Source organism: Dryobates pubescens, chromosome 43, assembly GCF_014839835.1.
Source record: "Dryobates pubescens isolate bDryPub1 chromosome 43, bDryPub1.pri, whole genome shotgun sequence".
Lineage (NCBI taxonomy): Eukaryota > Metazoa > Chordata > Aves > Piciformes > Picidae > Dryobates > Dryobates pubescens.
The window spans coordinates 1,219,281-1,245,640 of record NC_071654.1 but is presented as its reverse complement, the minus strand read 5'-3'; the positions used below and the strand labels follow the sequence as shown (position 1 = coordinate 1,245,640).

General features: G+C 52.0%; 1 protein-coding gene across 1 annotated transcript in view; it reads right to left on the bottom strand.

Moving 5' to 3' along the window:
• The window catches only part of LOC104302688 (zinc finger protein 721-like), a 235,891-nt gene that overhangs the window by 114,870 nt on the left and 94,661 nt on the right, over nucleotides 1–26,360 (bottom strand). Inside the window, 1 exon segment of the mRNA XM_054177697.1 lies at nucleotides 18,237–19,110. Within this exon segment, the coding sequence (XP_054033672.1) occupies nucleotides 18,237–19,110 (874 nt within the window).

Sequence of the window (26,360 nt, the reverse complement as noted above, 5' to 3'; positions counted from 1 at the left end):
TCCCATCCCAGTACAATGTAGATTCCCTGGTGCCTTCCCTGTATCTACTGCATCCTTCCACATGTTAACTGTGTATTCTGATTCCAACCCAGTACTGACTGGGCCCTGTCCAGGTACAAACTGGTCTCCCAATCCCATCCCAGTATAGTCCAAGGCCTGTCCCAGAAACTGTGGCAATGGTAGCAATAAGCAGTGTGAGCAATCTGGCAGTACAAGCTTAGAGCCTGACATGGTGGTAGGCCATGCCCAGCATAAGTGCAGAAGTAGCTAGCAGTGTAGCAAAACAGTGCAGTGCCTGCAGCATGTAAGTAAAGCAGGGCACTGGTAGCTATAAACACAGAGAGTTATCTTGGAATAAGAGTATGCATATATTGATCAACAACCTCATGTGATATTAGTTTAACCAATGGTGTATAACAGTAGGACATATGGACAGTTGTGGAGAACCAAGAAACTTATGTGAATTGTGCTCTGTGAGTCTATATAAGCTGTAGAGGTTCCTTAATTAATCTGAACAATACTTAGATCATATTGGTTGTCCGTATTGATTCTGTACTCCATCATCAACACCTGCCACCTGAACTCGTGGATAGGAACCTCGGACTACGATGCTGCTCAACCCAGCATAAGAGGTACGCTCCGAGAGGGGACGGAAAGCCGGTCAGATCAGCACTGCTCTGGCGGTGGAGAAATAAGCAGTGTGTGGTAAGAGAAGGAAGAGAATCTCACCAGGATCCGATGAGCGGACAGGGAGGAAATGGGGGTAGAACTCAGTAAAGAAGAAGAGGCTGTGCTAAAAGTCCTCCAAAGTATCCTCTCCATGAGAGGTATTACTTACGATTCTGGGATTTTAAAAGGGCTATTAGCCTGGGCCCGGGATCAAGGTCTTATCCCCACAGGAAAAGAAGCTTTCACTTCCGAAGCCTGGGACAAAATTGGAGCCCGGCTGTGGGATGAGGTGCCTAAAGGCTTAAAAGGAGATTTTCGCTATAGCACCCTGTGGCACGTTGTCACATACACTGCAATCTATGAAAGCAGAAAAGTCTACTCTCGATTCAGCTGCTGCGGCGTTGGTTCTAACCGACATCAAAAAGGGAGATTCGGAAGGCTCCGCACCCTCAACCCTCCACCACTGCCCCCCCCCCCCCACATCGTCTGCCGCTCCGTCAGCATCCTTGTCACAATTTCAGTTACCCACTATTCCTCCTTCTACATGAATCGGAGGTCTCCAACCTGGTGGCCCTGGCGGTCATCCCCATGCCAGTGGCCCTGGTGGCAGCCCTGGCAGCAGCCATGGCAGCAGCCCCAGACGGTGGCCGTCTCCATAGCGGCAGCCCCGGCGGTGGCCATGGCAGCGGCCCTAGCAGCCCCAGCAGCCCCAGCAGCTCTGGCTCCGCTACCCTCCCTGCCTCTTAAATCCCAGACATTATCAGCAGAGGATATCACTGCAACAGGGAATACAATCAAATTCCGAAGGGACGGTAGTGTAAGGGATCGGGAGGTGGGAGAACAGGGAACCGATCCGGTGCTGCGTCAGTAGAGAGGTATCATGAAAGACATCCTGATGATTCAGATTACTGGGCCATCAATTAATAAGGCAGACCCCACCCAATGATATCAATGGATAACCTTACCTCAAGGCATGCAGAATTCTCCCACCTTGTGCCAAATGTATGTGGCTTGGGCTTTGTCCCCATTTAGACAGACTCAACGTGACTTCTGCATCTATCATTATATGAATGATATTCTAACTGCAGGAAAAAAGTTAGATCCTGAGACAATACTCTCTGAGCTTCAACCCATGTTAGAAAGCAGAGGGTTGAAAATAACACCACATCAGACCTTGCAACATCTTGATAAATGGCGAATCGCTTACAATGCCGCGGAAGCCACGCCTCGGCAGTCAGCAGACCCTTTTACACGGTGTCACTGCTGACCAACTCGTTGGAGCAGGACCTTTTGCTAGATCAGATCAGCAAATGCAACTTCCTGATGAGGCTTTACAATTAAGTCAGGATTTAGCGATCAAAGCATGGTCGAGAATCCAGGATGATCAATCTGATCCTGAACTTCTTACTACTTGTCAGGGTCCAACAGGGCCATTTGGTTCCTTTGTCGATACCTTACACACAGCATTCAATACTAATCCAGATTTGACTCATGATATGATGGTAAAAATGCTGGATGTTCTGGCATTTGACAATGTTAACAACAAAATTAAACAGGTTCTCAGCATTTTACCAAGGGGTGCCCCTACCTCACGACTGCTGGACATGACAGAACGAATGAAGCATCGACAAACAGCAACATATCTAGCCACAGCCATAGAAGCGGTCGTGAAACCACCAGTATGACCACCGCACAAGGGAAACAACCTGGGTGGAAAACATGGTGCTTCTGGAAACCTAGGTATCTTAAATCAAATTGCCTGACTGCTGGACAGACTCAGAAGTGCTGTGCTCACTGTCACAGACCTAATCATTTTACTCCTGATTGTCGTAGGCAGGGAAACTGCTCCCGCAGCACAAGTTCACCCTGCATGACGACACCAAACCAGGGTGCTTGGACTGCCCCACCCCACAGCCACCTCTGGCAGCGTGGAGCGGACCTGGCAACAGCAGTGGATGTCACTCTTGAGTCCACAAATGTTGTTGTCTAGTCCAGTAGGCACAGTCCTCTGGGTCACAGACCCTGTGCTCTGTTAATCGGCAGATCGTCTACTTCTAGACAGGGCATCCTTATAATTCCTGGTTCAGTAGATTCTGATTATGACTGGGCTATGAAAATTATGCTCTATACCATTACCCCTCCTGTTAGCACTCCTGTTGGGACAGAAATTGCTCAGCTAATACCATTTGAGTCCTGAGTGCCTAAGGCTTCTAACAGGATCTGAGTGCAAGAAGGCTTTGGTTCCACCAGTATGCCTAATACTTTATTGGCCCTAGAAATCCAAAAGGGAAAACTAGAACAGATTGTAACTGTCAGACACCCTTGTGGCCAAACTATACAATTTTCAATGATTGTGGATACTGGAGCTGATGTCACTATTATACTTCACCACAAATGGAATGGTCAGTGGCCATTGCTGATGGCAAATTCTGGAGTCATGGCTTTAAAAGGTATTGAAACAACCTGGGTCAGCAAAGAGCCAGTGCAATTAGCTTTTAAAAATGGCAAATCAATTACTGTGAGACCGTCCCTGTTAACCCTTCCAGTTCCTCTATTGGGCTGAGATGCCTTAAGTTAGCTAGGAGCAAAACTCGTTTCTGTTCCTTTTCTGTAGCAGCTACTAGTCAGCAACCCACCCTCAAATTAAACCCTCAAATTCCAGTATGGGTAGAACAGTGGTCACTCAAGACAAGATAGGCTGCAAGTTGTTAAGACCCTAGAGCAGAAAAAATTGGAATTAGGGCACACCTTGCTAACTACCACTCCCCACCACTTGCTCCCCCGCCTGCCCCTCCCTTTTCTGGTAAGACACTAGTCTACCAAAGCTCTGTTCTGATTTAAAGCTACAGTGCTAATTTCGTCACTTCTGATTGTAATGTCCTTAAGAGTTTTGCTAAGTTTTCCTAGTAAGCATAATGAATAGTAAGCATTTGGTATTTACAGGTACTTAGTACCTAGTAATTGCAGTAAGGTGTAAGTACTTAGTAATGAGTTCACCTTGTAAGATTTTCTTTTGGTTCGAACCTTCTTAGTTGTGTGCCTCGGCATTGCAAAGGAGCTCCAGGTAATATAGTTAAAGTTTGTAGCAAATAGGAATTCATTTTAAAAAGTATTCCTTAGCTAATGTAAGATCTTTCTATTTCTTTCTTAGACATTGACTAGACAAAAATAGAAAATACAAAAAATACAAAAAAGTAAAAAACCTCACACACACAAAAATTAAAAAATGTACATAACAAAACAAAAAATTACAACTCAGATACAAAAAATACAACAAAAAATAACAAAATTTTAAAATTTAGATATAAAAAATAAAGTACAAAATAACAAAATAATAGCTAATAATAATAAGTTAAACAAAGAAAATAAAAAATTGAAATATAAACAACTCAACAAAATAATAATAAAAACCAACAACAATTTAAAAACAAACCCCAAAACATAAGGATTACTACCAAAAATAACTAGTAACAAAACCCATAAGGATTATTAGCAAAAAATAAGATTGGGATTACTAGATTAAAACAAAAAAATGTTAACAAAAATATTAACATGAAAAATAGAGGTTAAAAAGATAAAAAGAAAAAAAATTAACAATAAAATAAAAACAATTAAAAATAATGAAAAACTAAAATTTTTTTTTATTTAAAAATTAGGTTAAACTTTTAAAAATAAAAATAATGAAAAATCATAAAAATAACAATAAATTAAATTTAAAAATAATTAAAATAAATTTTAAAATTTTAATTAAAAATACATTTAAAAATAAATTAAAATAGAAATGATATAAAATTTATTTTTTAAAATGTAAAAATAATGAAAAAATAAAATTAAAATTAGATTAATTTTTTTTAAATAATCAAAATTAACTTTTTTAAAAGTTAACATAAAAAATAAATTAAAAATTTGTATTAAAAATGAAATTTTTTTAAAAATTAGATAAATTCTTTAAAAATAAAATAATTTAAATAAAGAATTAAAATAAAAATAATAAAATTGTTAAAAATTAGTTTTAAAATATATCAAGAAAAAATAACCAAAAAAAGGAGTATATTTTATAGCTAAGGGTTTTAGTGATACCAGCAAGAGATAACTAACTGCTTGTCAGCTGCAATCATCGCAATAAACAACAGCAGAAGAATCAAGAATCTGAAGGAACAGCATTGCCCATGCAGTCGAACATCGATCACAGTGACTGTTAAGATAATCTGAGACCAAAAGCATCAATCAGAAGAATGTACAAGTCCCATCTGAACTGGGACTGAATACTATGATTGTCTGATTGTTGTCTGATTGGAGGAAATGTTCATACGGGTTTCTGTGTCACCTCAGCAGCTTGCCATAATTTTAATCAGTTAAAGGGAAAGTCAAAATTAATTTTAACCCAACATGCATTCTCATCTTAGGTTAAAACCAATAACAACAAAAAAAAGGAGGTGGTGGAATTTAGGTATGTATGGAGTGAGAACAGTTCAGTTCTCCCCCCGTCTCAAAAAAAAGCTAACTCAGCTAACTCAGTCAGAGAAGCAAAATGGAAGGGCTTTATTTACAAGCAGAATGAACTGCAATGACCATATACAGAGCATACAGTATTTACAGTATGTACAAAAATATACAGGAAAGAACGTAACACAGAAACACTGCCCCAGCCCCGATAGAGGAGGGTCCCCCCCCAAAACCCCTGTCCCCCTTCCTCCCTTTTTTCCCAAAAAGGGTTAGAGAGAAAAGTAATTATTAAGGGAAATTCTGTTAGTTCCAAGCATATGCTAAGGGAAGAAAAGAATTAGTTTCTTATCTCATTAATCCAAGGTCAGCACCAAGCACAGAAGAAAGAAAAACAGCTGTCCAGACCGAGACTGAAACAGACTCAGACTGACTGCACAGAGCAAAACCTTAAAGTTACATTCAACTGATCTACCAATGAAATTCGGTTAGAATTATCTTGGCTTTCCTTTTTACACCCAACATTCAGCCAGAGTGTTCAGTAACTGTCTCTTCTGAAAGGCATAGCCTAAACCTGTCACAGGGAGGCAGGTGGCAAAGGCTTTGTGACACCCCTGCTGAGAGGGGATCCTCAGAACTGCCCTGAAGATCTGCACATAGGACACCATCATGAACACAAAACAGACAAAACTGAGCAGACACCAACTTGCTTAAGGCCCAGGGCAAAGCTCCTGGGAGGAAGCACCTTGTTGCTGTTGTCTCTGCCAGGCTATCTGCCACTGCAGAAGAGCCTGGCTCCACCACCTCTCCATGCAGGTGCTGTCTGCCTTTAGACTGCCCTGTGCCTGCCCTTCATCAGGCCAGAGTGTCCCAGCTGCCTCCAGCTTGCCACACAGCTCCTGTGCTGTGGGTCCTAAGCCCTTCATGAGAGAATTTGTCTGCACTTCTCCAGGTTCTCCACCCTCTTTTAGAAGTTGGAACCTCACCATCTGATGTGGTTTCCATCATGACTCCCATGCCCCCCTCCCAGGGACACTGCCCAGCTGGTCACAGCCTGTCCAGAGGCATGAGATTGTTCTGGCCCAGTGCAGACCTTGCCTGCCTTGGCCTTGTCAAACTTCAGGAGGCCTTTGATGGCCAAATCCACTCATGTGTGGAGGTCCCTGTGGACTGGCATCCCAGCATGACAGCATTTAAGGTTAGAGGGCCAGTGCCTCAAACAAGTTAACAGTGTGGGGGAGTGCAGGACACTACAGGCATGGAATGAAAACTGTTCCATGGAGTTCCCACCCAAGGGGGTAAATACCACAGGAACCTCAGCAATACCATCAGAAGGTACAACCCCAGAAGTGCAAGGCTAGGAGGGTCAGAGGTTCTTTGTGGAGTGCATTATAACAGTAACAGAGAAGATCTTGAGTGAAGCAAAGGATGTGGTCAGTGCTGGCTGGGATACCCTTTGAGGAAGCTCTGCACTTGGTGTGAATGAGTGCTGTGATCAGGGAGAGGCCAAGAGCTTTCCCTAATTAGAAGTGCAAGGGAGGACAGCAGCAGTCAGGCTGGAAGGGACTTCAGGAGGTGTCTCAACCAACCTCCAGCTCTAACCAGCATCACAGCAGATTCCTCAGTGTTTGAGGCAAACATGTGGGGGCAGAGCTCCTGCACACCCTCTGGAAAACAGCTTCCAGGGGTTGATTATCCTCCTGTTGGAAAACTTTCTCTCTTTGTGTAGCCTGAACCTCATCAGTTTCAGACCATTGTCTGAACCTCTATTGGGACTCTGCCTCTTTACCTCTGCACACAGGAACTGCCCTGCAGATTCAGAGAAAGCTGTCAGGAAGGAGCTCAGAGAAAGAAACCTTGAAGGGTCCTTGATTGTGTTGAAAACACAGGGAAGAGTGCTCCTCAGGTCTGCAATTTCTGGGTGACACCAGACAGAGCAGTGCTGAATCAGAAATGGCCTGGAGAAAAACGTTGGGCTCTCAATAGGTGCAGTCTTCAATGGGAGGGGGATGGGGTATGAAGGCATGAGGAGACCTCCTGTTCTGATGACAGTGCTGCTCTGGAAAACAGCTCTGTTCCACAAGCAGCCCTGGCCTGTCCCTGCCTGCAGTCCCAACACTGTCACACAGCAGCACAGTGCCCAAGCTGCCAGAGCACTCAGGCCTTGCCCCAGCACGGAGGCTGAGCAGGAGAGGGTGGAAGGGAAGAAAGAGCAGCTGAGGACAGCCCAAGCTCTGGGGCTGCGTGGCACTGCTGCTGTGCTGGGACTCTGGCCCCTCCACCTCTGCACACAGGCACTGCCCTGCAGCTCCACAGAAGCCTTGGAAGAAGTAGCTCAGAGAAACAACTCCCTGCAGGGTCCTTTATTGTGTTGAACACCCAGGGTGCACAGCTCCGCATGTCTGCAGCCTCTGGGTCACAGCAGACAGGACAACACTGAAGCAGAAATGGTCTGAAGAAAGACATTTGTGTGGGAACAACATTCTCACAAGGGGAACAGCACCAGCAGCAGCCAGAACTCCAGCAGCCAGGCTGGGCCTGCACTGAGATACATCAGAACTGCTCTGCAGGAGAAGACAAAGAGTTTATTGCTTCTGAGAGCATCCAGGGATCAGTTTGCTCAGGACAGCCCTGAGCTCCTGGTTCCTCAGGCTGTAGATGAGAGGGTTCACTGCTGGAGGCACCACTGAGTACAGAACTGCAAGCACCAGGTCCAGGGATGGGGAGGAGATGGAGGAGGGCTTCAGGTAGGCAAAGATGCCAGTGCTGAAAAACAGGGAGACCACAGCCAGGTGAGGGAGGCAGGTGGCAAAGGCTTTGTGGCGTCCCTGCTGAGAGGGGATCCTCAGCACTACCCTGAAGATCTGCACATAGGACACCACAACGAACACAAAACAGACAGATGATAAGGAGAAAGCAATGACATTTACCCAAATTTCCTTGAGGTAGGATGTGGAGCAGGAGAGCTTGAGGATCTGGGGGACTTCACAGAAGAACTGGTCCACAGCATTGCCCTGGCAGAGGGTCAGGGAAAATGTATTGGCTGTGTACAGCAGAGCAGTGAGAAAGCCGCAGCCCCAGGCAGCTGCTGCCAGGTGGAGACAAACTCTGCTGCCCAGGAGGGTCTCATAGTGCAGGGGTCTGCAGATGGCAACGTAGCGATCGTAGGACATGGTGGTGAGGAGAAAATACTCTGCTGCCATGAAAAACGTAAACAGAAAGACCTGAGCAACACATCCTGCATAGGAGATATCCCTGGTGTCCCATAGGGAATTGTCCATGGATTTGGGGACAGTGGTGGAGATGGCACCCAGGTCAAGCACGGCAAGGTTGAGGAGGAAGAAGTACATGGGGGTGTGGAGGTGGTGGTCCCAGGCTATGGTGGTGATGATGAGGCCATTGCCCAGCAGGGCAGCCAGGTAGATGGCCAGGAAGAGGCAGAAGTGCAGGAGCTGCAGCTGCCTTGTGCCTGGGAATGGCAGGAGGAGGAAGTGGGTGATGGAGCTGCTGTTGGCCATCTGCTGCCTCTGGCCATGGAGACCTGTCCAAGGAGGGAAAGGCAGTGACAAGTTAGGGCACACTTCTCTCAGCCTTATTGTAACCCCTGTCCCTGAACTGCATGAGGAATGGATCAGCTCAGTCCCATCACTACCAACCCATGGCAGAGTTCATCACAGCTTCAAATGCAGCAGGGATGCAGAATTTCCATGAAGATTCCTCTGGAGTCAGAGCAGAAAGTGACCAACAGCCCAATCCCAGACAAGAAGAGTCCCATGGAGAGGTGGAGAAACAGGGAGCAGGCCTGCAGTGGTGCAGAGACAGTGAAGGGAAGAGAGAAAGGCAGAGGGGCTGGGGGTGAAGCCTTCTCATTACCCAGCTTTGCTCACTGCTGCTCACAGGATGGAACTGAAGAACTTTTGTCCTCCTTCTTTGTGCACACTCCAGGAGCCTTCAGCTGAGCATCAGCTGCCGAGATGGAGATGCCTCCAGGAGCTACAGCTGCAGTGACCTGCACCCACAGCCTCACTGTGTCAGTGACTGCAGTGACTTCTCTTCCAGTGAGCTCTCAGTCACCCTCCCAGTCCTGGCCACCTTGAAGCTCTCTCTGCCTTCCTCATCTCCCTGAGATCTTCCGGCAGTGTCCTCAGCCCTGCTGTGCTGTGCAGAGGAGCTGCTCCTGGCCAGAGCTGTCTCTCTGCAGTGCTGTCTGCTTGCCAGCAGCAACCTTCCAGCCCAGGAGTCCAGCCCAGTAGGGCATCTGAAGACCAGCCCAAGGTGTTTTAATAACTCCTCTGTTGGCTTTTCTTGCCCTATAAACCCTGGGGACAGAGAGGAAGATGATGAAACCTCTCCAGAAGTCAAAGTCAGATTCAAACTCTGAAGTTTCTTCTACTCTTAATGGGTCCCAGTGAAGCATACTGGGAAAGTGCCCCCAGGGGCTGGTTAAAGTAGAAGGAGACAGTGGATGCAAGGGAAGCATCACTGGAGGCACTGAAGCATCTCCAGGCTTTGGTGAGAGCAGGGACCTGAGGCAGTGCTGACAGGTCAGGACAAGCAGCTAAAGGTGGCTCTGCTGCTGAGCAAACCTGGAGGAGTTTCATTGATCCAAAGGGCCATGCCTTGACCCCCAGCCCCTGGCAAGGCAGATCCTGTCCCTCACCTGTGGCTCAGGGCTCTGTTGGGGGCAGTGGGGAGTGAGGGTGAGCAGTGACCAGGGTAGGATCTTGTCAGGTTTTGCTGTGGTTTGCTTGCAAAGAGACAACTCCTGCTGAAAAGGAATGAACTGTGCCTTTAAAAATACTTTTTATCAGATGCTTTGTGCAATAAAAACCTCTCCAATTAGCTGCAGAAACCTTGGCAAGAATTAGAGGTTCAGCAGTATTTAATGAGCCCCATGGAGTATTTGGGGCTGATTACATCATCCTCAGGTACTGCCAGGAGACTCTGCCAAGGTATTGCCAAGAAGCCTCTCCAGAAGTCCAAGGCAGAAGCAAACTCCAAAGTACCTTGAAGCACTGATTGGCCTCACTGAGGCTTGTTACTGCCAAAGGCTCCCCAGGGACTCGTTAGAGCAGCTTGTTAGAGGCCAGGATTGCAGGGAGACAAAGGCAAATTACAGGGGAGAAAAACTTGCCTTTGCTCTAGGAAGCAGAAAGGCCAAGCCCTGACCACTGCCCTTGCAATAGTAGAGTCTGAAATCCTCAAAGCCAAGTTTCTCCTCACAGGCCTTGGTGGCAGAGGCAACTGCCAGAGCCAAGGGCACAAATGCCTTGGTTCTGTTGGGCCTCTCGGCCTTGCCAGAGCCCTTGGCCATCCCTACTGCAGCCTCTCCTACACTGTCCCATGTCTGCAGCTCTTTCCCTTCAGTAGATGGGATGAATGCCCAAACGTGTTTTAGAAGACAAATTAATTCTACACAGCCTCTGAAGTGCAAACCCCTCCAAGAACAACCCTGGCAGACTGAACAGAAGATGAAGTTTCAGCAAGTGAGGCATATGTAAGATGCCATCTACCAGCATAGGGACAATAAACCACTGGCTAAAACCAACAAATAGAATCACTTACAGTCTTAGAAATTGGTAGAAGTGTCTCAGACTCACAGAAACATTCAGTTTATGCAAGACTCTGAGGATCACCAAGTCCAACCCAGAACCCTGCTCTACAAGGGTCACCCATGAATCGTATCTCCAAGCACCACATCCAAACCACCTTTAAATACATCCAGGGTTGGGGACTCCACCACCTCCTTGGGCAGCACATTCCAGTCCCTGACCACTCTTCCAGTGACAAAAAATGTTTCATACTCTCCAGTCCAAGCCTCCCCTGCTGCAGCTTGAGGTTGTTTCCTCTTGTTTTGTTGCTAATTTCCTGTGAGAAGATACCAACATCAAGGTTTCTCCACAATGTCCTTTCAGGCACCTGTAGAGAGCCACGAGGTCTTCCCTCAGCCTCCATCAGTCACTCTTCATCAGAATTTATTCTCCAGGCCCTTCCCCAGCTTCCCTGCCCTCCTCTGCACTGGCTCCAGCACCTCCACATCTCTCTTGGATTGAGGTGCCCAAAACTGGACACAACACTTGAGCTGTGGCCTCACCAGAGCGGAGTACCAGGGGACAATCCAAAAACAGCAAATAACATTACTCCTGAGATTCCAGTCACAGTCTTAGACTACTATCCAGCAAGGATGTTTTAAAACAGGATGACAGAGGGGTATCAGTCAATACCTAAAAGCCAATATATATCTGCACATTGGCCACAGCAACCCCATGAAGTGCTACAGACTGGGGTTAGAGTGGCTGGAGAGTAGCCAGGCAGAGGGGGACCTGGGGGTGCTGGTCGATGGTAGGCTGAACATGAGCCTGCAGTGTGCCCAGGCAGCCAAGAGGGCCAATGGCATCCTGGCCTGCATCAGGAGCAGTGTGGCCAGCAGGAGCAGGGAGGTCATTCTGCCCCTGTACACTGCACTGGTTAGGTCACACCTTGAGTCCTGTGTCCAGTTATGGGGCCCTCAGTTTAGGAAGGAGGTTGACTTGCTGGAACGAGTCCAGAGAAGGGCAACAAAGTTGATGAGGGGTTTGGAACACAAGCCCTATGAGGAGAGGCTGAGGGAGCTGGGGTTGCTTAGCCTGGAGAAGAGGAAGCTCAGGGGAGACCTTATTGCTCTCTAAACTACCTGAAGGGAGGCTGTAGCCAGGGGTCTGCTCTCTTCTCCCAGTCAAGCAGCACCAGAACAAGAAGGCACAGTCTCAAGCTGTGCCAGGGGAGGTTTAGACTGGACATTAGGAAGAAATTCTTCATAGAGAGAGTGATTGCCCATTGCAATATGCTGCCCAGGGAGGTGGTGGAGTCACCATCATTGGAAGTGTTTAGGAGGAGACTTCATAGGCTGCTTGGTTGCATAGTTTATTTGATTAGGTGGTGTTAGATGATAGGTTGGATGCGATGATATTGAAGGTCTCTTCCAACCTGGTCTATTCTATTCTATTCTATTCTATTCTATTCTATTCTATTCTATTCTATTCTATTCTATTCCATTCCATTCCATTCCATTCCATTCCATTCCATTCCATTCCATTCCATTCCATTCCATTCTATAGTACACCAGATATTGTCTTTAATGATGCCATATGCAAAGGGGTAGCCCTTCCAGTTCACATAACCAAGACAGGGAGAGGGTGTTACCAGTATTGGTGCATAAGCAAGAAAATTGGTATGATACTGGCAGTAAAATAGGAACAGATGAGGGTTTCCTTTCTACTACCACAGCTACAGAAGAGAAATAATTTCAAAAGAAGAGAATCCTTTGTTAGAGGGCTGTGCTGGGTTGAGGCAGCCCCCTCTCCCCACCACGGGCAGGAATAAACACTCAGACAAATGGATTGCAAAAGTGATGAAAGTTTAAATAGAAAGCAGTGAATGTTACAGAAAACCCAAAGCGCAGTGACAAAGAAAGATCCCAAAACAAACCCAGAGGCATCCCATTCCCACCTGAGGGTACACCCGAGACCCCCAGGGCTCCTTCTTCCCCCTCCCTCTGCTGGGCTAGTCTCAGCTGGGCAGGCCTGAGACTGCCCATCCCCCCGTGGCCTTGGGCCTAGCCAGGCCCAACACCAGCAGACATCTCCCCCAGTTACCGGCTGACGGAGGAGGAAGAAAAGAGAAAGTGCCAGACCCCGCACTGGATCTTATAGTGGTGCAAAGAATTATGGTAGGAAACACACACAATTTCCTGTGTCCATCCCTCTGGGCTGGACTTCTGGACACAGGAAGTGAACACATCAGGGGGCACCCAGCTCAAACTGCAACAACTATCTGGGTCCTCCCTTTCTCTTCCAACTCCCTCTTAGCCAATTCTTCCTTTGTAAAGACACTCCCTCCTTTTGAGCCCATCAATCCCTCCTCTTCTTGCTTTAGTAGTTGTCTTCACAAAATTCATTCCCCATTAACTTAATCCTTTCCTCTTGGCTCATTTCTGATGTTGGTCTTATTTGCAGATACATCATACTGCTCTTTTTTGTAGCCTTTTCTGGCTCACTTGAGATGGCTACAACCTACACCTGCCTGACTGCAGGATGGATAAGCCATACAAACCAGGGTATCAGACATGGTAGAAAGATTAGAGCTGCTGTTGCACAAAGAGAGAAGAATGACACTCGTTTGACCCATGGCCCACCAGGCAACCAAGACAATGTGTCCCATTCCAGTCCTTGCCAGGTTTGGACTGGTACAGGAGCTATTTTCCTGCTGTTGGTGGTTTTATTTATTGCTGCCTCCCTGTTGTCCTCAATCTTTAGGCACCAATCAGATGGATTAAACTTTCCACATCCACCTCCTTCCTCAGCTAACAGATAGTCTGGAGAAGCCATTTTGGTGTATTGCCTCTCACACCTGAGTTTGGTGTTTGGCTAATAGTACCAGGCCCAAGGCAGTCTCATTGCTGTTGAGTTCCACCACTGTGGGAACACCAGTTACAAGTGGTATGAGCAATCTGGCAGTTCAGGCCTAAGAGCCTGACATGGTGGTAGGCCATGATCAGTGTAAGTGCAGAGCCAGCTACCAGTATGCCAAAACAGTGCTGTGCCTGCAGCACTGTAACTACAACAAGATGCTGGTAGCTAGAAACATAGTGAGTTATCTCGGGACAACAGGACACGCACCTGCGTCAACAAACCTCGTGTGTCATCCATAGCTGGACCAATAATCTACAATAGCTTGATGTGTGGTCACTCATAGGGGACCAATGAGTCCATGCCAACAAGGCACTCCAAGGTTATATAAATTGTAGCAGTTTCCTTGCTACGCACTTCTTCTTTTCCTGCCTGTCCTATCTCCTTTCCTTCCATGCTTTACTGTGCCATGCTTTCACCATAGGCCTGAGCCATAGGCTTGCAATACTGGAACAATAAAGGATCAATACCCGATCATACTGGTCAGCCGTATTGATTCCAAGAACCTCTGGCTAAACACCAGAGCCTGTAATGGAATTCTTCTGTTCAGCATAGATTGGAGTTCCATGTCACCGACTCCCATCGTGATCCCAGGTTGCAGGTCCATAGGTCTCTGTCATTCTTTGGGGCAGCCACTCATCATCACCTCACCCTTGAGCACTTCCAGCTTTGAAAGACCTTTTCTCTCTCTCCATGTCTGCAAAAATGGGGATCCCCAATTCATTGCTTTACTGAAGAGGTAACAAGAAAAATCCCAGCTGGATGATCCCTCATGTGCAACTCCCCCCACAGTGTGCTGGTAGTTCTGGATAAGCTGTTTGTCCACAAAGCCGAAATAATCCATCTGGGGATTTCCACCAATTGTTAGATGCAATATCTATGTTTTGCCAGAATGTTGAGGTATCTGATATTCCCTGAGATGGATTTGTCCCTGAACCATTGAATATGTCACTGTCAGTGGTGTTCATGCAATTTTTAGCCTTCTCCCTAGACCAGTCCCATAAAGGGTCTTCAGGCCACCAAGCAGAGTGGGTACCATTGTATCTTAATGTCTGTTTGCAGGGGGTTTCTCCAACCTATTTACCAAAAGAGCTCCCCTTTTGCTCTGGGCATTGTGCTCCTATAGTGTCTGATGGCAGTGCCCATTCCTGAGGTCTTTCACTTTTACCTGGAACGACTGAGTGATTCCATTTGATTCTTTAGTAAGGATCTAAGCTGGTTCCTTCCCATGGCCATTCTCCACTCATCAGGAGACCTGCACAGACCCAGCAATTTAAAGTAGAATAGAATAGAATGGAATGGAATGGAATGGAATGGAATGGAATGGAATAGAATAGAATAGAATAGAATAGAATAGAATAGAATAGAATAGAATAGAATAGAATAGAATAGAATAGAATAGAATAGAATAGAATAGTGTAGTAGTTTGGGCTGGATGCCCTCTGCTACAGGGGTGTTTCCTGTGTCCAGAAGGCCAGCCCAGTGGGTGGACACAGGAAATTCGGCATTTCCTACCATGATCCCCTGCACCACTATAAAATCTACAGCAGGGTCTGGCACTTGCCTCTTTCCTTCCACTCTGACACCCGGTAACTGGGGTAGATGTCTCCCAGACATGGACCAGGCTAGGCCCAAGGCCATGGGGGGATGGGCAGCCTGAGATCTGGCTAGCTGAGACTAGCCTAGGAGTAGTGGGGGAAAGGAGGAGCCCTGGGGGTCTTGGGTGCACCCTCAGGTGGGGATGGGACCTTTCTGGGTCTGTTTTGGGGTTTCTCTCATCACTGTGTTTCTGGCTTTCTGTACACACTCACTGTTCTCTATTTAAACCAATGGCCTGGCAAGTTGAACCCATGAAAGGATAAAGCTTTAGTAGATACAGGTGCCCAGAGTGCTCTGACACCATCAAACCACGAGGGGTAGAACCCATCTGGATTTCTGGTGTGACAGGAGGATCCCCACACCTGGATGTGTTGGAAGCTGAGTACTGGGATGCAAGCCACAGTTTGTTTTCACTTGGAGGCATGGAAGGAGTCACTGGACTCAGATTGCCCCAGAGGTGGAAACACAGCCTCAGCATTTGCAGCATTTGGGCTGGGCATGGACTGATGCAGACTGTGCTGGAACAGAGTGGAGCTGCAGAGCACCTGCAGTGAGCAGCCCTCTGAGTCCTGCAAAGTGACCTCCTGTGGAGTTGTGGTGAAGGCACATTGTGCCGAGACATTGAATCTTGCCCCAGCATGTGGGCAAGCTCCCCCTCCCTCAGGAGGAAGACAAAAGCCGGGCTAGCACGCTGCTGGTGCATGCTGTGCTCGTGCATTCTCCAAATATGGAAGAATTCTAGCTTCATGCCTTCCCATAGGCTGAAGCCAGTTGTTTATGAGAATGCCCATTGGTCAAACCCAGCCTCGAGGTATTCTATAAGTATTAGCACAGTGAGTGAAGAAGTGCTTTTCCTGCCTTCCTGCCTTCCTCCTCCATTTCTGTCTCTGTGCTAGCTCGAGAGTTAAGTCCGAGCCACTGCCTCTGCAACTGAGTTTATTGTTTAGCTTCTGTTACATACATGCACGCATATCAAGGCATCTGCATGTGAGAAGCGACTGGAGGAATTATTTCCATAGAGGAAGGATACCACGCTAAGCTGAGAAGCTAGCGTCACAGCCAGTCACACGACCGGGAGAGGAACCCCCCCCCCGTCGCTACTGCGTGGACTGCATCAACCCCCGAGGGTAAGATCTGCCTAATTATCGGGGAGAAGGGACTTGACCGTGCCAGGTCCCCGCGTAATTGCTTAACCCCACTATAGTGGAGAGAAGAGCGCCACGTGCCGCTCCCAGCCCTGGTAACTCCAGGGATTACTCAGCAGCATTCGTGCTTACACTGCACTGAACTCCCCCCGGACCGCTCCGGGTATCCTGCTGTTGCTTTGAGCCCAGCAAACGAGAAGCTGCTGCCTGAGAGAACTTGCCGAGCCGGGTCCGCCCCGCCGATATTCCTCGTTCCCGGGGCCGCCCCTGCAGATCCGCGTACCGCCGCGTCCCCCAGGCAAGTCTGCCGGCGATCGCCGTCCCGCCGTGTGGTGCGGATCAACTCTGAGGACCAGCTCGTCTCCGGACCAGCCCTACCAGCCCGTCCTCTCGTGCAAGCCAGCTCTGCGAGACCCCAGTCTCGAACCGGCGGCACACAGGACAAAGCTCCGTCTGAGCTCGACCAGAAGTTGCGCACGTCCCGTCGAGTCGCCATCTAGTGGCCAAGCGGCGGAACTGCACCCTTCTTGCATATAAATATAGAAATAGCTTGTAATTAGCTCAAATAAGTTCTAATCATAATACTAAACCAGTTATGGGATATATTTCACGAACGTGCACTAGAACATGTATATAAGTTGGTGATTCATCGGTTATTGACAATTTATTATAGTTATAATAAAAAATTAATTTTCATAAATCATAAGTCATAAGTAATAAAGCAATAACCTCCCTCTTCACCACAGGAGTGAGAATGGACAGTGCCTGAGGTGTGCTGCTGATTGCTGCTGGGCATGGTGCAGATGGCACAGAAGGAGGGCTTGGGAATATCAAAGGTTAAGCTGGAAATTTGCTGCCAAATTTGCTGCTCCAAACCACCCTGCCTCATGTCACCTTCACAGGGACAGTGCTGGCTGGAGCAAAGTACTACAGGGCCTGAAGTTCAGATGGCAACATCAGAGGCTTCCTGTTCTGGTTGATGCTGTTGGGTTCTGGCTCTCAGGTGGTGGCTCTTTGCTGAGGGGGAGGGCTGCAGGGGTTGAACTCCTGGCTGCTGCTGCTCACTGCTGTGCTTCTTCCTGCAACCAGCCTCAGGTCAGTGTGCATTATGGGATCTCCTTTGGATTCAGCTCTGTTGATGCTGTCTCAAGTCCTTATCTCAACCCAGAGGGTTTTTTGGTTCCTGTGTGTGTTATTTTTCCCTCCCTTCTGTTTTTGGGGGGGAACAGGCAGCTTAACCTCTTCTCAGCTCTTCAACCTGGTCCAGCCCCAGAGTGGAAAGCCAACAGAAGCTTTCTGAGTTCTTCCAAAGATCTCCATGAGCTTCCCCCTATACCCTGCAAAGATCCCAAAAGTCAGTCCTAGGACCATCCAAATCCCAAACACCTAAGATCACCTGAAAGCCCCTGAAGAATGCCTCTGAGATGCCCCTCAAGACTCCTCTGAGAACCTCATTTTCCCCTCCCTGAACTGGGCACACAGCTCCACCCCATCCCTTGGGAGCAAATGCCCCCAATATTCAGGCATTGAGGCAGGGACGTCTGAAATAAAAGCAGAGAGGATTTGGGTAACTTTGGGGTTTTATTGACACAATTGGTCAATGAACAGAGGATTTCTTCCCCCAGGAAGACACAAAGCATTGGGGAAGAACCAGAGAGACCCTGGCAAAGCCCTGCCCAGCTCCATTGGGAGCTCCAGCTGTGCTGACTCAGCACTGTAATTGTTCTCATTAGCAATAATTGGTGTTCAGAAGGGCAGGAGGTGTTTGCTGCTGCTGGTGTCCCCAGTCCCTGAGAACTGCAAAGGAAAAAGGGATGATTTTGGTGCTGGAAAGGCCTTCTCAGAGGGGTCACGATTACCCAACAGAGTCTAGGTGGATTTATGCAGGCTGCTCTCTAGTGTGGGTGCAGTGGTGCTTGTTGAGGAATGCCCTATGGGTGAAGTTCTTACCGCAGTCCACACAAGTGAATGGCTTCTCACCGGTGTGGATGCGGCGGTGGGAAATGAGATTGTGCCTGTGGCTGAAGCGCTTCCCACAGTCAACACAGGTGAACGGTTTCTCACCAGTGTGGGTGCGGCGGTGAGAAATGAGATGGTTCCTGTGACTGAAGCTCTTGCCACAGTCAGCACAGGTGACCGGCTTCTCACCGGTGTGGGTGCGGCGGTGAGCAATGAGATGGCCCCTTTGACTGAAGCTCGTGCCACAGTCAGCACAGGTGAACGGTCTCTCACCGGTGTGGGTGCGGCGGTGAACAATGAGCTGGCGCCTGTCTCTGAAGCTCCTCCCACAGTCAGCACAGGTGAAATGCTTCTCACCGGTGTGGGTGCGACGGTGGTGAATGAGCATGCCCCTCTGTCTGAAGGCCTTGCCGCACTTAGCACAGCTGAATGACTCGCCAGTGTGCACACGACGGTGCAGGCTGAGGTTACCGTTCTCGGTGAAGCTCTTGCCACAGTCGGCACAGCTGTAGGGCTTCTCACCGCTGTGGATGAGTTGGTGCCGGATATATAGAGTGCTCGTGGTGAAGCTCTTGCCGCACTCAGCACAGGGGAACAGATGCTCTCCAATGTGGATGCGGCGGTGGATGGTGAGACTGGAGCTGTGTTTGAAGCTCTTGCCGCAGTCCCTGCAGGTGAAGGACTTAGTGCTGTGCACACTGCGGTGCTGGGTGAGGGCAGATTTGTGAGTGAAGGTCTTGCCACACTCAGCGCAGCTGTATGGCCTATCACTGCTGTGTGTGCGGCAATGCTGGATGAGAGTGGCGCTCTGTTTGAAGCTCTGACCACAGTCACCACAGATGAAGGGCCGGGGGCCAGGCTGGGGGCAGTGGTGCTTCACCTGCTCTGAGCCAGGTGGGAAGTTCTGCCCACACTCAGGGCACTGATTCAGCTGCTTGGGTGGCACAGATGGACCTGCTCTGGCTTCATCCTCCTCTGTAAATTCCTTTTCCCCCTCATCCTGATCACCTTTATCCTCATGGTTATTCTCCTCTTCATACTCATCATCATCATAGTCATCATTCTCCTCAGCATCACCATCCTCCATCTTGTCCTCTTTCTCCTCCTTCTCCTCTCCTTTCAAACTGAGCTTTGGCTGCTCCAACTTGATCTCTGGGTGCTGCTTCTCCTCCCAGCTTTTGTCTGGGTCCTTCTGTGAGGCCATACTGTAGCAGGAAGGGGTCACAGCAGTGAGATTTGGAACATGGAAGCACCTGAGCCCAGGATCAGAAAACCTCAGATCCTTCCTGGGACATGACAGTCCCTGACTCCCAACACCTCCCAACACCCAGCTGGAGGACAGAATGCAGAGGGGAACTCAAACCTTCAGTTTTTGTCACAGTGTGGGCTCAGACCTCTAATACCTGTGCTGAGACCCCAGGTTCCTCTGATCAGTGCCCTGAAGTTTCCCTGGGGCTTACAAGTGGTCTTGTCCCACTCTCCTTGAGCCTGGGGGCATTGGCAGGGTGGCTCCTTGCCCAGGCCCTGTCCTTTGATCTCTCCTGGCTCAGGCAATGGAGGCAGCAGCACTGACCAATGAAGACCAAACCACCTTCAACCTTCTCCCACCACCCTCCAAATCCCAACCCCAAACACCACCTCCTGACACACAGCTGACCCTCACAAACCCAGGGAGTTTCCAAACTCCAACATCTGATGTGCCTCAGAGCCCCTGGAGGGGTGAAATGTGGTGGGTAGGAGGAGGTGGAGGAAGCTGAGAGGTGCCCTGGGACTCTGGGATTCTGGGGGCTGGGGTCCTGCTGTTGTCCCACTCTGGGTTTCTTACCTGCTGGGCTGCTCCAAGGGGCAGATCTGCAAACTCAGCTCTTTCCCAGCACACAGGGGCAGGGATGATGGAGAGAGAGGGACACAACTCCTGCCACAGAGAAGCAAAGGGCTCAGAGAGCACTGACCTGCAAGGGATGGCTCAGCACTGCCCAGGACCAGGCAGCACAGCTCAGCCTTGCTGGGGGCAGCTCCCAAGCCCAGCAGCACAGCTACAGCACACAGCCAGGGCTGATCAAGATGGGAGGCCTCAACAAGTGCAGACTCAGCTCCTTGCCCAGCACACAGCCCCCAGCACACAGCTGCAGGCCAGCACCACAACACAGCTGCCTCCACACAGCCTCTCCCAGGCCTTGCCTAAAGCTTCCTCCCACTGCCTGCCCAGGCCTCTGATGCCTGCAGCTGCATTTGACAGGAGATCTTGCTCAAGTCCCACCTCTCCTCCCTGGCCCTGCCCCCACCACACCTACTCTGTGCTCAGCTCTGCCCTGCACACACCTCTCTGATGGCCACTCCCCAAGAGAAGATCAGAGCAGCCCTCAGGACACACACAAAGGGAGTTTCATGATCTCTGGAGATGCAGCAAAGAGGAAAAGAGACTTGGGCAGCTTCTTGCTCAACCTCTTCAGCCCTCACTGGGATGCTGGAGGAGTCTCTGCCTCCTGCCCAAACCTCACACCTCCAGCACCCTTCACGCACCTGCAGCCCAAAGACACTCACTGGAAAGGGTTTTGCTTCCTTCTCTCCCTGACCATTTCTCTCAGCTTGCTCTTTGCAGTTCTCCTGGAGCTGCCACTCCACATCCCCAAGAGAAAATGAGGTTGGATGGGAGGGCACAGTGCCCAGGGGCTGCTGTTCGTCTCCCAGCTGACACATGCAGAGCTGCAGCACAATTCACTCCTTTCACCTCCTCAAATGCTGCCAGATTCTGCCATTCCCTGCACACACATTTGCCACCTGGGCCCTGGATCCTCTCCCCTTCTTGGAGGGACAAGGCCCAATTCCTGCCTGACCATTCCCAGGCCCTTCCCTTATTCCCAGCCCATCCATGGCCCTGCTGCCCTGGCTGTCCCATGGCCCTGTGTCCCCCACCTCCACTGCCACTGCAGCTGGAAGGCTGGAGTGGGAAATGCTGTGGTCCTGCTGTTGCCCCCCAGTCTGGGTTCTTCACCTGCTGGGCTGTTCCAAGGGGCAGCTCTGCAAACTCTGCAGACCCCCTGCAGACTCTGCTCTTCCCCAGCCCAGAGGGGCAGGGCTGATGCAGAGAGAAGGGCCCAGCCCCTGCCAGAGAGAAGCAAAGGGCTCAGAGCAGAGGACTGAACTCCAAGGGATGGCTCAGCACTGCCCAGGACCATGCAGCAGAGCTGCACCTTGCTGGGGGCAGCCCCCAAGGCCAGCAGCACAGGCACAGCAGCCAGGGAGGAAGGGCTGCTGGAGATGGGAGGCCTCAACAAGGGCAGGCTCAGCTCCCTGCCCAGCACACAGCTGCAGGGCAGCACCACAAGAGAGCTGCCTCCAGGCAGCCTCTCCCAGGCCCTGCCTGCAGCTTCTTCCCCCTGCCTGCAGCTGCATTTGCCAGGAGCTGTTGCTCTGGCTCCAGATCTCCTCCCTGCTGCTGCCCACAGCCCCCAACCCCACCAGCTCTGTGCTCAGCTCTGCCCTGCAGGCCCCCCCCTGCCAGCAGGGCCCTCTCTGTGGTGCCCACTCCCCAAGAGGAGACCAGAGGAGCCCTGAGGACACAGAGCAAGGGAGGTTCCTGCTCTCTGGAGATGCAGGGAAGGGGGAAGGGACTTGCCCATCTTCTTGCTAAACCTCTTCAGCCCTCACTTGGATCCTGGGCAAACCCTGGCAGCTCCAGCACCACCCCCACACACATGCAGCATAAAGAGCCTCAGCTGAAAGGGGTTTTTGTTGCCTTCTCTCCCTGCCCCTTTCTCTCAGCTTTCTCTCTGGAGCTCTCCTGGAGCTGCCACCCCACATCCCCAAGGGGAAGATGAGGTCTGATGGGAGGGCACAGTGCCCAGGGGCTGCTGTGCATCTCCCAGCTGCCACCTGCAGAGCTGCAGCACAATTCACTCCTTTGGTCCCCTGCAGGGCTGCCAGGTTCTGGCACTTCCTGCACACACAGCTTCCAGCTGGGCACTGGATCCCTTCCCCTTTTGGGGGGGACAAGGCCTAATTCCTGCCTGACCACCCCCAGGCCCTTCCCTCACTCCCAGCCCATCCCTGTCCCTGCAGTCTTTGCTGTCCTGTGGCCCTGGGAGGGGAAAATAAAAGTGGTGGCTGAGGAAGCCTCTAAGGGACCTGGGCTGGAAGCAGGAGCACAAGAATGGAAGGGCTGAAGGCTGGGATGAGCTGGAGGGCTCCAGCCAAGGGAGAGGGTTGCAGAGGAGGGGTGGGGAGGGACCCTGCAGCCCCCTCACACAGGAGCTGATGAAGGGGGGAACAGAGAGGGAGTGAGAGCTCAGGTGACTCCTGCCCTGGGGTGTGGGGTGAGGTGTAAGGAGTGGTCTGAAGAGCATCATCTGTCTCATCACTGCCATCAGGAACCAGGGCACAGCCTGGGCAGAGCCAAAGAACAGCCAAAGCATAACCTGGCCAGAGCCAGGGCACAGCCTGGGCACAGCCAAAGCATAACCTGGGCACAGCCAGGGCATAACCTGGGCACAGGCTGGGCACAGGCTGGGCACAGCCAGAGCATAACCTGGGCACAGCCTGGGCATAACCTGGGCACAGCCTGGGCACAGCCACAGCATAACCTGGGCACAGCCAGAGCATAACCTGGGCACAGCCTGGGCTCAGCCAAAGCATAACCTGGGCACAGCCTGGGCTCTCCCCTGGGCCTGGCTCTCAACCCAGGCACTGCCCTTTAGCACAGCAGCTGCTAGCACAAAGGCTCCAACCCCCCAGAGGAGCCTCTGCTGCACCCCAGCCCCCAAGCTGCCCACGACCCCTGCTGGCCACAGCAGCCCCCACAGGGCACCACTGAGCCGGGGGGGGGGCGAGGGGGTGGGGGGCCAGGGCCAGCCCCTGCAGGGCACCAATGGCTCCTGCTGCAACACAGCAGCAACCAGAGGGGGTCTGCAGCTGCCCCCAGCAGGGGGATTCAGCAGCACAAGGAACCCCACCGACCCCCCCACCCCACTGCCCTACCCCACAGCCCTCCCACAACACCGCAGACCCCCACAGCCACACAGAGGTCCCGACAATCACAGCGACCCCACCCCCAAACCGCACAGGGCCCAAGCGCCAAGCTTGCAGAGCTCCCCCGGACCCCACCCTGTACCCCACGGCCCCCCCCTGCATATCCGCAGAAGCCCCCAACCAAACCCCACCGATTCCCCCTAGATCCCCGCAGAGGCTCTCCCCGCCCCAGCCCCAGCCCCAGCCGGCAGCTGCCGCTCGCCCGCCAGCACCTCCGGCACTTCTGCTGCGCTCCGGCCCCGCTGCCGCTCCCCGCGGGGCAGCAACAATGGCGGCCGCGGCCGGCAGCGGCAGCTCCTCGCTGTGCCTCGGCAGCCAGCAGGGGGAGGAGCTGCCGCGGTTCTGGTCGCTTCTGATTGGCTGCGGCCTCCCGCTCGTGGGTGGGACTTCTGTACCGGACTGCGAGCTGCTTCCGCTCCCCGTCACACGTGGCCGCAGCAGCTGGAGGGGCCGGGCCGGGGTCTCCCTCGCAGCGCTCTGTGCTCGTCAGCAGCCTGCCGGGGCCGGCGGCTCCCTGTGCGCTGAGCTCTTCCTCCTCCTCCTCCTCCTCCTGCTCTGCGTCGCTCTTGTGCTGGGGTCCAGGTGGGGTGAGGGAGTCTGTGGGGCTGAGTTGGGGGTGGTGGGGTGGGGATGAGGGAATGGTCTGTGGGGGGCTGCGAGGGGTCGGGAGGGTCACTTGGGTTGGGGAAGGGTTTGTGGGGCAGGGGTCGGTGGGGCGGGGAGAGCCTCTGCGGGGATCTAGGGGGAATCGGTGGGGTTTGGTTGGGGGCTTCTGCGGATATGGGGGGGGGGCCGTGGGATACAGGGTGGGGTCCGGGGGAGCTCTGCAAGCTTGGCCCTTGGGGCCTGTGCGGGTTGGGGGTGGGGTCGCGGTGATTGTGGGGACATCTGTGTGGCTGTGGGGGTCTGTGGTGTTGGGGGGGGGGCTGTGGGGTAGGGCAGTGGGGTGGGGGGGTCGGTGGGGTTCCTTGTGCTGCTGAATCCCCCTGCTGGGGGCAGCTGCAGACCCCCCTCTGGTTGCTGCTGTGTTGCAGCAGGAGCCATTGGTGCCCTGCAGGGGCTGGCCCTGGCCCCCCACCCCATCCCCCCCCCCGGCTCACTGCTACCCTGTGGGGGCTGCTGTGGCCAGCAGGGGTCGTGGGCAGCTTGGGGGCTGGGGTGCAGCAGAGGCTCTTCTGGGGGGTTGGAGCCTTTGTGCTGGCAGCTGCTGTGCTAAAGGGCAGTGCCTGGGTTGAGGGCCAGGCCCAGGGGGGAGCCCAGGCTGTGCCCTGGCTGTGCCCAGGTTATGCTTTGGCTGCGCCCAGGCTGTGCCCTGGCTGTGCCCTGACTGTGCCCAGGCTATGCCGTGGCTGTGTCCAGGCTGTGCCCAGGTTATGCTTTGGTTCTGCCCAGGCTGTGCCCAGGTTATGCTTTGGTTCTGCCCAGCCTGTGACCAGGTTATGCTTTGGCTGTGACCAGGCTATGCCCTGGCTGTGCCCAGGTTATGCTTTGGTTCTGCCCAGGCTGTGACCAGGCTGTGCCCAGGTTCTGCCCAGGCTGTGCCCAGGTTATGCTTTGGCTGTGCCCAGGTTATGCTTTGGCTCTGCCCAGGCAGTGCCCAGGCTGTGCCCTGGCTGTACCCAGGTTATGCTTTGGCTCTGCCCTGGCTGTGCCCTGGCTGTGCCCAGGCTGTGCCCTGGTTCCTGATGGCAGTGATGAGACAGATGATGCTCTTCAGACCACTCCTTACACCTCACCCCACACCCCAGGGCAGGAGTCACCTGAGCTCTCACTCCCTCTCTGTTCCCCCCTTCATCAGCTCCTGTGTGAGGGGGCTGCAGGGTCCCTCCCCACCCCTCCTCTGCAACCCTCTCCCTTGGCTGGAGCCCTCCAGCTCATCCCAGCCTTCAGCCCTTCCATTCTTGTGCTCCTGCTTCCAGCCCAGGTCCCTTAGAGGCTTCCTCAGCCACCACTTTTATTTTCCCCTCCCAGGGCCACAGGACAGCAAAGACTGCAGGGACAGGGATGGGCTGGGAGTGAGGGAAGGGCCTGGGGGTGGTCAGGCAGGAATTAGGCCTTGTCCCCCCCAAAAGGGGAAGGGATCCAGTGCCCAGCTGGAAGCTGTGTGTGCAGGAAGTGCCAGAACCTGGCAGCCCTGCAGGGGACCAAAGGAGTGAATTGTGCTGCAGCTCTGCAGGTGGCAGCTGGGAGATGCACAGCAGCCCCTGGGCACTGTGCCCTCCCATCAGACCTCATCTTCCCCTTGGGGATGTGGGGTGGCAGCTCCAGGAGAGCTCCAGAGAGAAAGCTGAGAGAAAGGGGCAGGGAGAGAAGGCAACAAAAACCCCTTTCAGCTGAGGCTCTTTATGCTGCATGTGTGTGGGGGTGGTGCTGGAGCTGCCAGGGTTTGCCCAGGATCCAAGTGAGGGCTGAAGCGGTTTAGCAAGGAGCTAGGCAAGTCCCCAGGCAAGGGGAAGAAGCTGCAGGCAGGGCCTGGGAGAGGCTGCCTGGAGGCAGCTCTCTTGTGGTGCTGCCCTGCAGCTGTGTGCTGGGCAGGGAGCTGAGCCTGCACTTGTTGAGGCCTCCCATCTCCAGCAGCCCTTCCTCCCTGGCTGCTGTGCCTGTGCTGCTGGCCTTGGGGGCTGTACCCAGCAAGGTTCAGCTCTGCTGCATGGTCCTGGGAAGTGCTGAGCCCTCCTTTGGAGTTCAGTCCTCTGCTCTGAGCCCTTTGCTTCTCTCTGGCAGGGGCTGGGCCCTTCTCTCTGCATCAGCCCTGCCCCTCTGGGCTGGGGAAGAGCAGAGTCTGCAGGGGGTCTGCAGAGTTTGCAGAGCTGCCCCTTGGAACAGCCCAGCAGGTGAAGAACCCAGACTGGGGGGCAACAGCAGGACCACAGCATTTCCCACTCGAGCCTTCCAGCTGCAGTGGCAGTGGAGGTGGGGGACACAGGGCCATGGGACAGCCAAGGCAGCAGGGCCATGGATGGGCTGGGAATGAGGGAAGGGCCTGGGAATGGTCAGGCAGGAATTAGGCCTTGTTCCCCCAAGAAGGGGAGAGGATGCAGGGCCCAGGTGGCAAATATGTGTGCAGGGA